Source organism: Artibeus jamaicensis, unplaced genomic scaffold (genome assembly GCF_021234435.1).
Source record: "Artibeus jamaicensis isolate MK-2021 breed Jamaican fruit bat unplaced genomic scaffold, CSHL_Jam_final contig_252, whole genome shotgun sequence".
NCBI lineage: Eukaryota > Metazoa > Chordata > Mammalia > Chiroptera > Phyllostomidae > Artibeus > Artibeus jamaicensis.
The window spans coordinates 205895-223192 of record NW_026521538.1 but is presented as its reverse complement, the minus strand read 5'-3'; the positions used below and the strand labels follow the sequence as shown (position 1 = coordinate 223192).

Sequence of the window (17298 nt, the reverse complement as noted above, 5' to 3'; positions counted from 1 at the left end):
TCTTCCATTCCTGCAGGTCTCCAAGTTGCCTGTGGACTGGAAGCTCCAGTTTCCCACGCTATGTCCCGATTTCTTTCCTTAAATGGAAATGTCAGAGGACACCCACATTTCAGAGACACCCCCTGTTTCCAACCCTCTCATCCTGGGAGACATGTCCTCGTTCCTGAGTTGTATAGTCCTCTATCAAGGCTCTGCTCTGCCACCATTATCTTTGTAATATCAGCAAATCGCTTGGCCTTAGAGAGCATCAATTTTCTCACTTAGAAAACAGGGATGATGTTAATAGAGTTTTGGGGACTCAGTGAGCTCTTTCATATCAACATTAAACACAGAGCTAGGCATACAGCGGGTGATCTTTAATGGTAACCATTCTAGTAACTGCAGACAAGGAGGTCCCCTAAAGGCCTCCCATACTTTCAGTCAGAGGCCCTGACGGCCTGGGCCCGGTGTGCTGGCCACAGGAATGAAGACCAGGGGCCGAGGCTGCGTGGACTCAGGAGAGGGAGACAGCAGGGCTCAGTGCAGCGTGCCTAGGAGCTTGGAGGGTGGGCTCCGTGCTGACCAGGAGAGCGGCTGGCACTGGTGGACACGAGGGAAGGTGAAGGAATGGTGAATTCCTTTTTTTTTTTTTTTTTTGACATGTTGAGTTTTTTGGCAAGGGAAGGACTTCTGGGAGGAAGTTTCTAATAGGCATTTGGAAATTTGGAGTCTAGATATGCCTCTGGTAGCCGCCTGCAACTGAAGGACTCGGGGAGGGTGGAGCTGCTCTCAGAGGTTCAGAGGCAGGTGGAGCTTTAGGAGCTGCCTGGTTTAAACGCTCTGACAGACTCTCGCTGTCACGTGGTGGCTTGTCTCTGCGTCCCAGGCCACACTTTTCTGACCAGCTTCTAATCTCTGACTGTGGACGACCTTAGTTTTTGGAATAGAACCACCTGGAAAGAATTTAGTGCAGTAATCTTAGTGCTGACTCCCTGCCCCTGGGAGAGGCGTTACCTTACCCCTGCTTCCTGATACCACTGCCCGGCCAGGTCTGGGTGCTGGCCTGTCGGCTCAGAGTGACTCCACCCATGTCCCCAGGTCAGGTGATTTTACTCCAGAGGAGACAAGGAGCCTGGAATGGTGGCGGGTGTGATACCGAGCTTCCTGTCTGGCGTAGCCTGAAGACCATCCATGTCTGTGTTTTGACTCACAAGCCAAAACCCAATTCAACTCTTACATTTCGTTAATTCTGTGCCAGTTGGCTCCACTCTTTCTGCCTGATTCTGGAGGACCAAGTTCGCTTTGGATGTAAAGGTTCTTGGGCCTGCGATCAACTCATTTGTTCTAGGCAGAGTCTCACATTTACTCTCCAGAAATGGCAGTAGCAAAAAAAATGTCATGAGAAAATTAACGTTGGGACAGTGAAAGACACTTCCTACCCGCCCCCCCCATTAACTTGGGGACCTTTTTATGAGCCCATGTGTGAGAACTGAAGCCAGCTGAGGAGATGGAGGGACAAGTCCCCCCGTAAGAGAACACCTTCGCTTCTGATGCCAGCTCCAAGGTTAGGGGACTCCCCAAGCCATTCTGTTTCGACAGTCTTCTAGAAGGCCTCAGAGAACTCATCGAAAGCTATTGTACTCATGGTTATGGTTTATTACAGATTAAAATCAGCCAGGAGAAGAACCACAGTTCCTAGTGTCGTCTCCTGGGGAGTCAGGACGTGTGTGGTTCTACCATTTCGGTGTTACAGTTGCTCAGACTGTTCTAAGCAGGACGTTCACCTGCGCCGTTGTGTCCAGAGGTTTCACCGAGACTCCGTCAGGCAGGCGTTACCCACTGCCGATGTCCTGACACCCTACAGCACATTATTGGTGTGACTCAGGGACATGCCCATCTGGGTGACCTTCCAGGGCTTAGGAGATCAGCTCCCAGAAGCCAGAGGGCAATGCCAGACATCTTTTTGGGTAAGGTTAAGTTCTTCACCACACAGCGAGAATAACAAATGAATATAAATACAGAGTTTTAAAACACTCCTGGAGTTGCTTTTAACCCCTCTCATCTGTTGGACACTCTACCAGAACACATCAAATCTCCCAGAGAAAGTTATTCTAAGATTCCAAGAAGAAACTGACCAGCAAAACAATTTAGGACAGACCAAAATGACATTAACACGGAATAAGACACAAGAAAATATCAGGGGCCTGTGGCCACAGGCCAGAAAAGGTGGCGTATAAAGAACAGTTGGAGGAAAAGATAAGGCGAAAGAATTCCACTTCTCCTGGGAAGCCTTGAGTCTCTTCAGGGCTGCAGAACCTACCTAAGATCCAACTTTCCAGGGCCCTCTTCCCCCTCAGGAGCTCGAGGTGACATTTATTGTAAGAAGCATTTTGACAGTCTCCTTGCCCAGCGTTAATAATTGATGGCTCTGTGTATAAGATCCCGCAGGCTGCTTCAGGCGCACAGTGACCCTGAGCTGCTACCACCCTTCAAGGCTGAGAAGACTAGGCAACAGAGGAAGGGTGGTGAAACCTCGGACATTCCGCCCTCCTTTAAAGGAAGAGAGGGATGCTTACAAGGGCCCTGAGAACTAATAAGGGCAGGGTAAGGGGAACAGTTGTAATAACTTGGAATTAGAAGAAAAAGTGGGCTGATCCCTAAGGATATTATGTTCTTGAAACTGTTTATCAAATGGCAGAAGTTGGCAACTCTCATTTATTTCTATGTCTGGGGAATTTTTTTTCCTTATGCTTTGGATTCCTTGTTTACTAAACACATACTTTATGCCATTCATTTCCATTGGATCCTCGTGACTCAAAAGAGATAGATAAGCTCCCTTTTATAAATGAGGCCAAGTCATTTGCCATAAGATATGCAGTTAGCAGGATAGTCAGCATTCAAATTTGGCGGTCTGGGGCTGACATGGGAGTCCCTTTGGTTTCTAGACCTTTGAAGAGACAGACTCATTTCAGTTTTCCATGATCTCTCTGTTTATCGATGTCACCTGAGTAGCCAACCCAACTGAGAACCAAAGAGGAAGCAAAATAAGATGTCCCAAAATCCACGTACAAAGCTCACGTCCTTTGTTGACTAGTCCCTCACTCAGCACTATTGATATTCTAATATATTTGTAAATCTAATAGATTTGTTAGAAAAGGTGAATTAGAAATTACTTAGGGGAGGAGTGAGAACCATTGTCACCACATGTCACCTGGTGTTTCAGGACCTGTTAGGTGTGAGGACATCTCTGGGCCAGGGCTCTGGGCAGATGCAGCAGAGAGTGTCACTTAGATACTTAGGAAATGGTCACTTAGAGGATACTTCACAGACCTGGATCTTTAGCAACCCTGTGAGGTGTACATAGATAGAAGTGACAAACAGCTTGCCCTTGGTCACACACGCTCTCCATTGTAGTGACGTGAATAAAAGTCAAGTCCTGTACATTTCCCGTGGCTGGGAAGAGAAGACAGACACCTGTGCATTGTCCATAAGGGAAGGGCAGAAATGTAACAGACAACCTGCTAAAGGAATATGCACCTGAAACATGTAAAAACTGTGACTTACAGGGGGGAAAATAAGCAAAAATAGATACAGTTAGTTTTCCAGAATAAGGGTGTTTTCAGGTCTTGCTGGTGTCGGTGGTTCTCAGAGTGTGGGCTGTGGATCATCAGCCTTTGCATCGTCTGGGGGCGTGTTAGAAATGCAGATTTTCAGATCTAACCTCCTACCACCGAGTTGGCAGAAACCCAGGGGTGAAGCCCAGCAGTCCGTTTTCACAAGCCTTCCCCGTGATTCTGACGCAGCAATGCCACCTTGTGGCTCCCACCACCTCCCTGAAATGTAGGCTCTGCTCAGTGGCCAGTGGTGGCTGTGGGTGGTGGACAGAGAGCGGTACGTCATTCTGGAGACCTGGGCTGACTGCTTTGTCATTTCCTGGCTTGGTGACTTTGGGCAAGTCAGTTTCTGTTTCTTCATCCATGAAATGAAATGATTACCTACGTCACAGACTTGTGCGCCTAAATGAAATACTAAATTGGAGCAAAGGTGACTGACCGCATCTGGCACTTAGAGAGGTATTCAGTCAACATTTGTCAATCTCAACTTGACATCTGGGAGGCCCATCACTAGTCCTTGAGGGACACGCATTGAAATGGAGCCATGGGCTGTGAGAGCTGCTGGATCACTCCCCGTCTGTCTCTGCACAGGGTTAGACAAGAGGAGACACGCAGGGAGGGGGAAGTGAAGGCATTGGACAGAACGGGGGGTGGCAAACTTGACCCGTGGGCCAGAGGCCGCCATGCCTCTTTTTACACGACCCATGAACTATAAATGACTTTTACACTTTTGAATGGTTGAAAAAGAAGTCAAAATAATGTAATAGGCCACATGAGAATTCTATGAAATTCAAATTTGTGTCTGTAAGTGAAGGTGTATTGGAATATAGCCATTCATTGTATTGGATGTATTGGAACATTCATTCATACACAGAGCATCTATATCTGCTCTTGTGCTGCAGCGGAGGGGCTGCATACTCCCCACTGAGATCAGGTGGCCTCAGAGCCTAAAACATTTACTGTCTGGCTCATTACAGAAAAAGCTTGCTGACCCCTGGGCTAGATGGAGGATAGAGAATGGAGACAAGAGATGATGCAGAAGATCGTAAGAGCAGACATTTACCAAGCTCTGCCAGCCACTGGGCTAAGTGTTTCTCATGTGTTACATCATTTAATTCTTATACCAATACTTATGAAATAGACATCCAATTATCCCCATTCTTCAGATGGAGAAACTGAGGCTTATAACTTGCTCAGGAACACAGAGTCCATGGATGGTGGAGTCAGTATTTGAACGGAGGTCCGCCTGCCTTCCCAGGAGAGCTAATAACCATTGTGCTCTCTGTTGCCTGGTGGCTTTAAGTGGGTCTGAGATGCATCGAGCAGTGGCTGGGAGGGCAGGGTGATAGAGAGCCCGCCAAAGGGAAACAAGGGTGCCTTCTAGTGTGATGAAAACACAGAAAGGGGTGATTAGATTTTAAATGTTTATGTGGCTCGTTTAATGGAAAGGAGAAAAGCAGCCAGGGAGGAAAAAAAAATGTTCTTAACCACCTCACATACCTCTGGGCTGAAAGGTTCTCTCTCTAGCCCAGCACCAAGACCGACAGAAAAAGTGCTGATCTCTTTCTCCCTCTCCTGGGTCTGTTAATTAGTCCAGCCTGCTAATGAGGAGGGGGCATGCTGAGCCCACATCAGGCGTGAAGAAGGGGAACGAGAGTTAGTGAGGAGGCACTGGACAGTGAAGTTCTGTTGCCATTTAGTCTGTAAAATAAGAATGTCAAGGAACAATTGTTTCTTCATTGCTGTGAATGCGAGCCTTGTGTTTTCAAAGGTCAGCGCCTGTGAGCACATCATGGTTTGGAGTGGGTTCCTATGGTAATTAGGCCATCGGGACTGAGGGCATTTTGTGTCAGGCAGTGGGGTGCTGGATTTGCGTCTTTCTGTGCGGTGCATGCTGTTTCCTGCAAATGTAACCACTGCTGTCTCCCCCACCCCTTTTTTTGTCTTGTTTTCATCCTTTCTGCACCACACATAGTTCTGGAGTCAGAGAGCCCCTCGGCAGGTATGGTTTCCCTTGCATTCTTCCTGTCCCTGCCTTCCACCCGGGGCCCTTCAGTCAGAGGGGAACCAGGGAGTGTTCCTTGGGAGTGAGGTTTTTTTGTTTTCTTTTTTCCATCTCAGATGAGTGGAGGCCTTCTTCCAACGCCGATGCCAATGGAAACGCTCAGCCCTCTTCCCTTGCTGCCAAGGGCTACAGAAGTGTGCATCCCAACCTTCCTTCCGACAAGCCCCAGGTAGGCATGTGCTCCAGGGCGGGGTGGGGACAGCCGGGTGGCACCAGTTCTTAAGTGTTTTTGCTTTAGTCCAAGCTTCCCGATTGCTCAGCTGGGTAATGGGCTGGGCTCAGAGTTTTGCTGGTGGCCAACGCTGGACAAGCTCTGCAGGAATCAGTGAGGGAGAAGCCAGGGTTGAGGGAAACAGAGGCACAGGGTGAGGCTGGTTGTGCACCAGGGTATTGGAAATATGGGCCCAGTGTTTGACCATGTTTAAGTCTGTCTGGGAATGTTCTGGAAGAGAGAATCATTTGGCTTTGAATAGTAGGGAACAGTTCTGAGCCTGTTTGTTAAAAACTCTTTAGAGTGTAATATTCAAAGGAAGAGTGCACTCTCAGGTTTATTCCATTAATTTGCTGCGGTAGGGGCTGTACGAGTTCCAGCAACTCTGTCTTTTCGGATTAAGTTCGGGCGGCTGCGGCCAGACCCTCGTCCCAAGGCCCAGGAGCAGGCAGCTAGTGTGAGGATGGCGGTACAGTGGAGCTTAAACCACTTAGGCCTCCCTTACAAAAAACAAAAACAATCCCTCCCCCTGCCCCAAACTCCAAGGTGTACGACTTGGAACAGGGATCATTTTGCTTGAGCCTTTCCCCGCAGACTATTTTCCTGATCTTTCTTCCCTCCCCGACCCGAGGCTACTTTGCCCTTTTGGTGAAAGGAGCAGGCCCAGTTTTAATTCAGGCAATCCGTGAAGAGCGCTTACACGGAGGAGCCACAGCCATGGAACAGAGCAGTCCTTTCTTTTAAAGGAAGCCCTGCAGCCCAAAATGTGTTGCAGGAATGTGTTCCTCACGTGGTCCACTTCCCAGTGCCTACTTTCTGTCACAGTGCTCCCAGAACTCTCCAAGAGCCCGGGAACTCTGCATTTCCTTCCTGCCTCCCACATCCTTCTCCAGTGAGCCTCTGGTTTCTCTTCCTGAGGCCATGAAATTGCACTGGCCCCTGAAGTGAAACGAAGTCAGAGATAATGTCCCCCTTCCTCTCTGCAGACCCCCGTCTCCCCAAGCTTACAGTTGGTTGCTTAATTGCCCACCAGTGTGGGCAGCACCACTAAGCCTTCCCGCCCCCTCCATGGCTTGCCTGTCTTAGGTATGGCCGTGAGCACCCACGGCCCCTGTTGGAACCAACAGCTGCAAAAGCACCTCCTGAAGTCTTCATCAGACATGGGGACTTGGGAGGTCACTTGTCCAGTAAATGGCTTGCCATCGGTTTCCCTGGCTCAGACCTTCCCCGACAGACGAGTGTGCTGCCTGGGGCAGGGCTCCCTTCTCTGCCATCTCAAGAGTGGATGCAGCTGGCTCTGTTCCAGGTTAGGAGGCAGTGCGGATTCATTCAAGGCAAATGTAAGAGCACATCCTCTTCCGCCATCAGTGCCTTAGCTCAAAGACAGTTCACTTATTCCCTTTGGCTTCTTAAACAGCTCTTCAAAAGACATGATTTTGAAAGCATGTGAAGTAAATAAAAATTACATACTTATTTACTGCAGGTTTATTGAGTACTTGTGCATGTCCTCTGAAGGGACTTGGTTGGGGTACGAGGGGCACGTGGTTGGGGGTGGAGGCTGCCTTTCCTCCTGCCAGCCTGGACCTGCTGCCCTGCTCTCTGACAGTAACAGGGAGCCAGGGCTGCCCTCTCCTGGAGCGTCATCATGTTGGTGTCCCCAGTGGACGGGGGGATCGGTAGTTCCCAGAACCGTGTAAACTAGGAACATATCAGATTCTTCCCGTATTTTCACTATCTCACCTTCTAATAAGAGAAATGAAATTTTACGAATAGTCTGTACTCTGGGGAGGATGCAACTGCCCGTGTGGCTCCTACAGTGTTTATACGAAGCAGAAGGCGGCTCCCTCCATGCAAAGGGACCGTGCGTGTCCAGCTCCTCCTTTAGGGCAAAAGAAGCCCCAAGGCAGGAAGGCCTTTGGCTCTGCGTGCGTGGTCGGCACCCTGGGGAAGCGTCCTCTCTACAGGGTCAGGGCCCTGGGAAGGCTCGCGCCTGATGTCATGCAGCTGCGGCACCATATACAGCCACAGCCAAATTAAGTTTAAACCCCACTGAAGTGGATTTCTATGTTTGGACAAGAAGGAATCACACGTGGGACGTGGGAGCTCAAAGGAAAAATAAATCTGAGTCTAATTCTAAATTGTCTTTTACTTACGTCCCTAGATAACCACTATCAGCTTACCCCACAGTCCCTTTGGTGCGTGTTAGTTCAAGTGTTTTGTTCCCAGAGAGCATCAGTTAGTCTGTAAGCTCCGACCCCCAGCCTGCGCTCACGGAAACCAAGTGAGTGCATCTGGAAGCTTTGCTCCTCATTACTACTGAAGAGGGTCACTCGTCTTATCTTTTTGGCTGGTACCTACGGCCACATCCCACTGGCACTGTCACGGGCACCCTGAAGAAAGGACAGATGTCAGGTTAACCCCCATCCTCAGATAGCTTCTTCTCCTTCCAGGCTACTTGAAAACTTGAGTTTGTTAAGTGATAGGTTGTTTACTGTTTCTGGGTTTATATTCTAATCCAGACTCAAAAACTTTTTTTATTTCTCATTTATTCTTGCTAACATCCTTTCCCCCTTGCCACTTGCACTCCATAAAAAAATAAACAAAGTAAAAAACAACCTCAAAATAGGTTCACACCCTCGTACCCTCCCAGTTTTTGGTCACAACCCATTTGCCACATAGTGTCCAAACTCTAATGCATCTCCTCTGTGCCGTTTGGTGGACGTTCTGGTTTTCTTCTGGAACTGGGCTATCTTTAAGGAGAGGGGCCAGTGAAGAACATCCAGGTGTCTTGGCTTGCACTGCTATAACAGAACACCATAGCTGCGTGGCTTGCACAACAGACATTTATTTCTCACAGTTCTGGAGGCTGGGAAGTCCAAGACCAAGGTGCTGGCCTGTCTGGCTCCTGGTGAGGGCTCTCTTCCTGGGTTGTAGGCGGCTGCCTTCTCACCATGGGCTCACATGGTGGGGAGAGAGAGAGCTCTGGTCACTTTCTTTTCCTGTGGCATCGGAAAGCTTCTCTCGTGTTGCACGTGACCCAGCCACATCATGGAGCCCCACCCTCTCGGCTTTATCTAACCCTAACTGCCTCCCAAAGGCCCCACCTTTAAAACTCATTTCTCGGGGTTAGGGGCTCAGCTTATGAATTTGGGGGGGATGCAGACGCAACTCAGTTACAACACTAAGAAAATAAACTTCGCTCATCTTATGGTCTAATTCCCAGTTGAGCCACAGGTTCACAGATGGCTCTCATTGAAACCAGGATCAGTCTGGAGATTTGCCTCCTTTCCTGACCTTCTGCCCCACCGAGACCCAAGGCAGAGTCGTGCCCAGGGAGAGGGAATGAGCTGTGAATGATGGCTTTCTAGCTCCGAACCTGGAGCCAGAGCTTTGGCCTTATGCCAGGAGCCGTGGGGCTGACCCATTCTCTGTGGATTCTCTGTGCCTCCTAGGGAGCTGGGTGGGAATGGGACCGGGCTGGACTGTGGTAGACCTGGTACAGTCCAACCTGGCAGGCCCATCAAGGGCTTCATTGCCTGGTCCCTTCGTTCTGTGCACACCAAAAAGTGGGGACTACATGTGTTTAATCTCATGCCTGTCTTCCTTCTGATAATTAGTTCCATCAGACCGTTTCCTCTGAGAAAAGAGCACATGGAGATTCTAAGTCCTCAGCCTTCTTTTCTTGGGGAGCTTTCATTTGTTATGCTTATGGAATTGTGCACTAAAACCCAGTGACTCAGTTAGGACATCTGTCTCCTGTGAGCACAAATAAGGAAGACTCTTCCAATTCCACATTTCCTAAGGGAAAAGAATGCAAGACACTTGAGCACTTTACTGAACTTCAGCTTTTAAAGCCAAAGTCATAAAAGAAGAATCTTAGAGGAAGGGAGGTGTCGAAAATTGGGGGCTTGGGGCTTCTTCCACTGGCATTTAGCCGTTGGGCACCCGCCTTCGGTCAGGAGGTCTGGAAGGGTGCAGGTCCACCAAGGACTGGTGTCGAAATTGACTCAGCGCGCGGCCTGTGCAGGGCCGAGCTCAGCCTCGCTGGGATGTGAGGGAGAGCGGGGCCTTCCTCTCCAGGTGAGTATGAGTCAGTCTCCCACCTGACCCAGAGAGCGGTGGGGACTCCATGAGGAGTCGAATTTGAGGATTTGCTTAAAAACATGTCTAGAATTGTTTTTTCTTCCGGTCATGTTATGCTGCTGTTTCTAATGGTCGTCCTTCTTTCCATCTCCCCTCCTTTCTCTTTTTTCCCTGTCTTGACATTGTCTCTTGAAAATAATACTAAAGGTTCTCTCTCCCCCACGCCCGCCTCTCCCTAAAGAGGGCCGCTTTGCATGGCAGCCCCCCTCCCTCCACAGTACCTGCAAGGACTCGCTCTACCGGAGCTCACCAAAGCCTTACGCCCCACCCAGCACCCCCAGCCAGCAGAGCCCCTCACCCCTGCAGCCTGTCACTGAGGCCCTGGCAGCCAGATGGGCTCCCACGGGTGCGGTGTGCCCTGGGCCCTCACTTCTGGGCTCTGCTGTCCCCAGTGCTTCCTCCCAACCCCAGCGCCACTGTGCAGCCGCCAGGACAGTTTACAGTGGGAATGTGAGCTCTAACCCACGTCATCAGGCAGTTGGGGATAAAAAGGTCAGCAGCTTATATGTACCATGTTTATCCAGTAACATTGGCCCGGTGGCATCGGAAAGCCTCTCTCGTGTTGCACGTGACCCAGCCAAAGGCACTCGAGCACCGGCTCCCAGCATTGTCTCCCGCACAGCCGGCACCGGGAAGCCACCCTCTGCTCCTCCTCACCCTCCCAAGCTATTCTCTGACCCCCATAAAGATGCCGTTAACCCCAGCGAGAGTCCTGCCCTGGGGACTTGGCCTTCGTTCCCAGACGCAGTGGGACCACCTGTGCTAGGCCCCCGGGGTACCTCTGATCCCGAAAACCGGAGGAGAAAAGAGCCTTACCTTTTGCAGCCGTGTTATCCAGCCAAGGCAAGGAATTAGGAATGTTTGTGTGTCTTCTACTCACGGGAGAGCTCGTTTGTTTTCTGGCTGCCCTGCCCTCCTTTCCTCGTTAATACTGCTGCGGCTGGAATCCTGAACTCCTCTCTCTAAACACCTCAGCACAGTCTCCTCTGTCTCCCTCTCTCTCTCTCCTGTCAACATGTAAGTATGCAGGCGCGTGGAATACAAGGACTAACGCTATGGTGAGAGAGAGTGTGTTTACGTTTTCTGAAAAGGTGTCCAAAAAATTGTATTTACTCCCAAGCTTTCAGGCTCCGCAAGCGGCGTTGGGGGTTAGACACAGCCTGCCTGCCTGTCGTCTCTCTTTCTCTCTCATAAAGTGTTAAAAGGATTCAAAAATAGACGGACGGAAAGTACACTTGGATGGGGCTCCCTTTGTGTCACAGGGCGTCAGGAGGCCAGCTGGCTAGCACCGACTGTCTCATGCACTCTGAGGAAAGGGCACCGATTAAATAGTTCTCAGAGTGCATCATTGCATGTCCACTCTCAACTGTTTAAATATGGGATTCCTTCTCCCTGCTGCGCACCCCTTTATGTAACGACCCCCTTATTTCCCACAGGATGCCACTTCTTCCAGCCCAGCCCAGCCTGAGGTTATAGTTGTCCCTCTCTACCTGGTTAATACCGACAGAGGGCAAGAAGGCACTGCCAGACCTCCAGCATCTCTGGGGCCACTGGGGCCCCCAGTCCCGGCCACCGCCCCTGGCGGCTCACCTCTGACCTTCCCGACTCTAGATGATTTCATTCCCCCTCATCTGCAGAGGCGGCCCCACCACAGCCCGCCAGGCGGCACGCCCGGCCCCCACCCCCCCGTTAGCCAGACACCACCATCCTTCTCACCACCACCTCCACTGGTCCCCCCGGTTCCGGAGGGCCTGCACCGAGTCTCGGAGCCTGACCTCACGGGAGCTGTTTCAAGTACCGTAAGCTCGCTGGGACCCCTTCCTCACGGCTTTCCTGAATGTCTGCTCCCGGCAGTAAAAAACCCCTTTCTCACTGAAGTACTAAGTCTCGAGGGAAGTGTTGGCTGCTGCTGTGCTTGCGTGACAACTGGAACCGTGTTTGCTGTCCCTAGAGTGCATGCCTCCCACGTGTGTCCCTGGGGCTCTCCTCGCTGTCCTGTTCCGAATGCACGTCCTCCTGAAAGACCTTTGTTTTCCCTCAGAGAAAATTACCTCCGTGGCCCTGCCTCTGCTGGTGCTGCCTGCCACAGGCCAGCAGAGGCAATGCTGAGAGCGAAGGAAAGCTGAAGAACCGCGTGGAAAAGCCAGCAGCAGCTTCTCCACCAGGGAGCAGGGGAGGAAGAGAGTCACTTGTGCTGATTTAGCAAGCAAACAAACTCTTTTCTAAACAGCAATGGCAGGGACTAGGTTAAAAAAAGAATGTGATTGACAGAATGGGCATAAAAGCCTTGTTCAAATATTAGGGCTGTTTCCTCAAAAGGCAAAATGTTGTTGGGGCCCCTGACTAGTGGCTCCCAGGGCCTTGGTGGCAACACAGCGCCTCATTGGGCCTGAAGTTCAAGGGCCCTGACACTTCAGGTCCCACAACCTGAGGGACAGGTCCCCAGCATAGGTGGGAAAGCCCAAGTGCTTTAGGGAAGAGCTTAATCCAGGTACGCAGTCTGTTCTCTTCTCAGGAGCCCTGGGGACTGAGAGACAGAAAGGAGCTAAGTGTGGTTATAAAATAGGGGTGCATGGATCTATGCTCAGGGCTGTGGGGTGCAGTGGGGTAAGCATGTGAAAGCTTCAGTTATGGTCCTGGGCACAGAGAGAGCAGCACCCAATAAGTGTTAGCTACATTACTGAGGATTTGCCCCAACAAGTGGGGGCCAGAGTCCCTCAGAACAAGTAGCTGGCTAATTAACAATCACTGAGTTCCCACCATGTCCTAGGCATTCTTCTAAATTCTCCGTGTACAACCTTGAACAAGGCCCAGCCCCTGCTCTCAGGGTTTATCTGGGTGGTATTCTCAAGTTCAGTGGACATGGGATTATCTGAGCAGCAGGAAAACTCATTTAAATTATCAGCTCCAGGTCTTGCTCCTAGAATTCTGAGTGAGTGGGCTGGGGACCTAGGACTCAGACCACTTGGTAATGTGAATCCTAGGGATTCCGACACTTGAGGGTCCATGGACCCCATTTTGAGATACAGGGTCATGCAGTTGGCTGATGGAGCTAAACGTTCACTGACATCCCTTTGTCTCAGGGGGTGAGCACATGCCTACAAAAGGGCTCAAATGGCTCACTACACTCATGCAGAGGTTATGCAGAAAGCAGAAGGGAAAGTTGGGAGGGGTGGAGGGGGCTTTTAAGATAAATTATAGTGAGATTCCAACGCAGAGCTGGGCATGGCGACATCCTGGGCTGGATCCTCTTCTCCAAGCTCTTGATGCAGCCATTGCAGTTGGGTCAGGGCCTCCCCACACAGGGGCCAGGGCTTGAATAGCCTGTCTTCGAGCTTTATAACTCTGCCCTGTTGGAGGAAAAGGCTAGACTGTTCCCTGGTGCACTCACCTCACCCTAACCCAACCTGTGGGTGAATTTAGAAGCTGCCCTTGCTTTGAAGAATACAGGTATTCTTCCCTTGGGCGCAGGATGTTTCTTTAGAGCAGTGTGTGAGGCGAGGCTTCTTTTTAGTGGCTGGTATATGTTGTGAGCAGTTTTGTTGTGCATCCTGTACGTTATCATTTGTGTAGATCTCAGGACTCGTGTTGAGTTTTTTCAGGGGTGCCAGGGCAGATTGGTTGGGACAGTGTACTCAGTTCCTCAGACCCAACTGATCAACCTGGTATGGGCTTCCTGGGAGACTTTGGTTGGCCTGGCAACTACAAGGCCCCAGGTAACAAAGTAAGAGGTGAATAAGTAAGCTGCTTGGGTTCCCCAACTGAATGAGGATTGTCAAGGAGAGTAGATCCCCTGGGCATGGTGGCCAAACCACAAGTCGGCATCTGCTCTATCAGCAGCTATTTGACAGTAAGAAGGAAGCCAAAAATTCATGTGAATTTGTCCAGGTTTTTTAGTCAACAACCATTATTGTAACATCCCAGAAATAAGACTTGTGCCCCAGAGTAAAGTTTATAAAATGCTTCCTGCTCGAGTGGTCCTTCCAGGCATCACAGGCGGTACTGACTGTGAAGAGCCGCGTGCCTGAGTTAATGTGTTTCTTGGCTGCATCATGCCAGGGTTTTCACTGAAGGGCCCTTTATCTGTATTACATCACTTTGGGAATAAATCTGGACAGTGTAATTGTTTTCCCACTTTACAAATGAAAAATCGAGATGAAACACATCTGTGCAAGCTCACATTGTGCCATACTGGGGTCTCGGGGAAGAGTTTTATTCACTAAACTGAGCTGCCACTCCTACATAACAGCTGTGATATCAGGGCACTTTCAGAAGGGTTGGACTGGCCCAGCCAGGGTTTTTTAAGAAGCCGTCCCTACTGTGTGTTGGGAGCTGTCCTGGGTCCTGACACTCACATCCCCTCTTGGTGGTCATGTGTTCTCTTGAACTTTTGTCCTTTTGGACAAAAGTTGTGCAGAAACACCTTTGCTGGTAGGCAGCTCCTATCATTCATGTGGCATTTACTGAGCACCTGCCGTCTGCAGGGCACTGTGCCGGGTGGGGGCAGGGGAGGAGGTAGGGAGGCATGGCTCTCGTCCTGCAAGTACTTACAGAGCGATGGTCTCTGGTGGAGCATGGGAATTGCTGGTGTGCCATGCTTTTATCTGGAGAGTGACAAAGTCATGTTCTCCAATCCCTTTAAGGATGGTATTCTGGTGTTAGGGTCTGTAAATTGTGAAATAGAAGCATTGCAAAATTTGTAGGTGTGATAGAAGAAACTGTCTACATGTCCTCACTACATTTTGAGGTCTTGCTTCCTGTCTTTAGAAAGACTGGCATTATTCCCATCATGCAGATTGTAATGTGAGTATGTAGTAATAATTTTATTGATATTTCTGGGAGATGTGCTTAGGTTTTTAAAAGTCAGGCTTTTCACAAGTGTTTACTCCAGAGATCTTTGTCACTCGATATTGGAGTGAAAACCACATCCTGGTAGGACAGGATGCTGTCTGAATCTCAGGAGCAAGTGCTAGGAAGGTTGTTCAGCGACGTGGGTGAGAAAGGCTTTCCAAGAGCACCCACACTTAACTCTTTCTATTCCTGCATCTATGGTTTCCTGTCCTCACATTGTCTCATGTTTCTTTAAACACGCATACTAAACTTTCCTAATTTTTCCCAATTAAACCAGCTCTCATCCTGGGATCGCGTTTGGAATTGCATGAGTCTTGCATGTTTTTTCCACTTTGATTTGAATTTGCTTTTTCAGTAACTGGATTGATCCACAATCGTTACCAGGTGAAAAAACTGAATGATGTTGCTGAGACTTTTGATAACTTTACCTCCCCTCTCCCCCTTTACTAATACCAACACAGAGAACAAGCATTCCAGATTAAGCTTCTAACTGGAATTCGTGATGTCTCATTAATTACATTTCTTTTTATAATTAAGGTCCTTATAAAGCTTTAAATTTCTTTTTAAAAAGCATGAGCTCTAGGTTTCGTGTCCTGAAAGTTACAATGTTTGCTTTCTTTTCAGGATTCCAGTCCCCTGCTAGATGAAGTTTCTCCAACCCGTGCTGGTACCGATTCCCACACCTTCACGCCAGTTAGCAAGCCGTCGTCTGCCTACCCCTCCACGACCATTGTCAACCCCACGATTGTGCTCTTGCAGCACAACCGAGGTAAGAGAGCTTCACCACACACCCCTCCTCGTCTCCCTGGTCCATGACATCCGGGTCCGTCATTCTGCCTTTCCAAAGAAATTTTCACAAATCTCATTCTTCCCCGAGGCCATTTGCCCCACTTTGGTCCACAACCCACAAGGCAGATCATAGCAGACAGACCGCAGACCCCTGATCCGCCCCCTCTGGCAGATATTAGCACCAAAAAGAAAGAAAAGGTAGAGAGAGAAAATCAGTGCCCTGCAATTCATCATGAGAATTCTATCCAGAGCTGTGTTTGGAAAATCGAGGTGCAGTAACACCTCTTTTCAGTGGTGTCCTAAATCATTTAGTTCTTTGACATCATGAGTTTTTCTAGAAAGCAAAATTTTAAAATATTTTGTTTATTTTTAGAGAGAGGGGAAGGGAAGAAGAGTGGGAGAGAAACATCGATGTGTGATTGCCTCTCATGTGTCTCCTACTGGGGACCTGGCCCACAACCCAGGCATGTGCCCTGACTGGGAATCAAACCAGTGACCCTTTGCTTCACAGGCCTGCACTCAATCCACTGAGCCACACCAGCCAGGGCTGTAGAAAGCAAAATTTTGAGTGCCAAAATTATAAAAAGAAAACATAGTGGATGGAATATTTTCTAAAACGTAGAACAATTTTTTGTACCTCTCAGACAGAGGCTGTTGGACTTTTTCTTAGTGACTCACCAGCTCCGTTCTTGCCAGCAGCTGCCCCGCTGAGCTGCCTTTCGGTACAACCCTCTGGGGACGGCAGTGGCTGTTCACCCCTTCACTCCGTGGCCCCAGATGGCTCGGCAGAGGGACCCCATGTTTGTTTTCTACGGTTCCTCCGACTGCTTCTTCCCCTTCTTCGCAGGGCATCTTAGGTGAAACAGAAGTGCTGTTAGGTGAGAACTGCGTGTGTTGACCCTTCTGCTTTACAATTCCAGAAGATGATCCCAAAGCCTGATTTTTTGTTTTTGGAATTTAATAGAAGAACAAACTTTTCCTTCCCCAAAGGCCTTTTCAATGTCAAATGTAAAGTTTCCAAGTTTCTGGGTTTCTGAGTGTGGAAAAGTAAATTTCAAAGCACAGTGGAGGTTTAATTATTTTGTTCAGAGTGCAAAGCTCGTACCAAATCTTCATTTTCTTTGACTTCCTTCTTGCCTGCTTCATAGTTTCCCTCCCTTCCGCCTCTCTCTCTGCATTAACTTGGACGAGGACAGGGCTGAAGTCTATTTTTAATTGTTCTCCATATTAAATGGAGTTTTCTGTTTCCTGCTTCCAACTTAAAAAACAGATGAATGGAACATTTCTCTCACTTAAAATCTTCCCACTCAAATCTTAGTTATTTTAGTAATTTTATTTTTTTCACTATGTGCAACTCCCATATTAATTTCCACCCGTGAATCTGTGTTCTTCAAAAATAAAAGTGCTCCCAACCCCACACTAAATTATGTAAGAGCCCATTCTCCTCTCAGCAATAGCTTTCTCTGCCCGGAAAGTGCCCATAATGCAGGACAAAGTGAAATTTTGGTTCTCTATGCACTTCTTTATGACTCATCTTTTAAAAAAATCCAGTCAAACAGAAGCAAATTAGTTCCCAGAAGGAAAAGCAGTTTCTCTAAAAATGGGATTCATTCTCAAGGCAACTTGGTTTTTTGGGAAATGCCAAG

At 49.1% G+C, this 17298-nt stretch overlaps 1 protein-coding gene across 49 annotated transcripts in view; it reads left to right on the top strand.

Annotated features, from left to right (window-relative positions):
* The window catches only part of SORBS1 (sorbin and SH3 domain containing 1), a 224942-nt gene that overhangs the window by 120407 nt on the left and 87237 nt on the right, over positions 1–17298 (top strand). For 20 of the 49 annotated variants that reach the window (XM_053662498.1, XM_053662492.1, XM_053662486.1 and 17 more), the window contains 4 exons: positions 5569–5595; positions 5715–5827; positions 11449–11811; positions 15488–15632. In XM_053662498.1, the coding sequence (XP_053518473.1) occupies positions 5569–5595; positions 5715–5827; positions 11449–11811; positions 15488–15632 (648 nt within the window). Of the gene's footprint in view, positions 1–5568; positions 5596–5714; positions 5828–10159; positions 10856–11448; positions 11812–15487; positions 15633–17298 lie in introns of all 49 variants that reach the window. The other 29 variants (XM_053662536.1, XM_053662505.1, XM_053662508.1 and 26 more) reach the window with 7 other exon arrangements.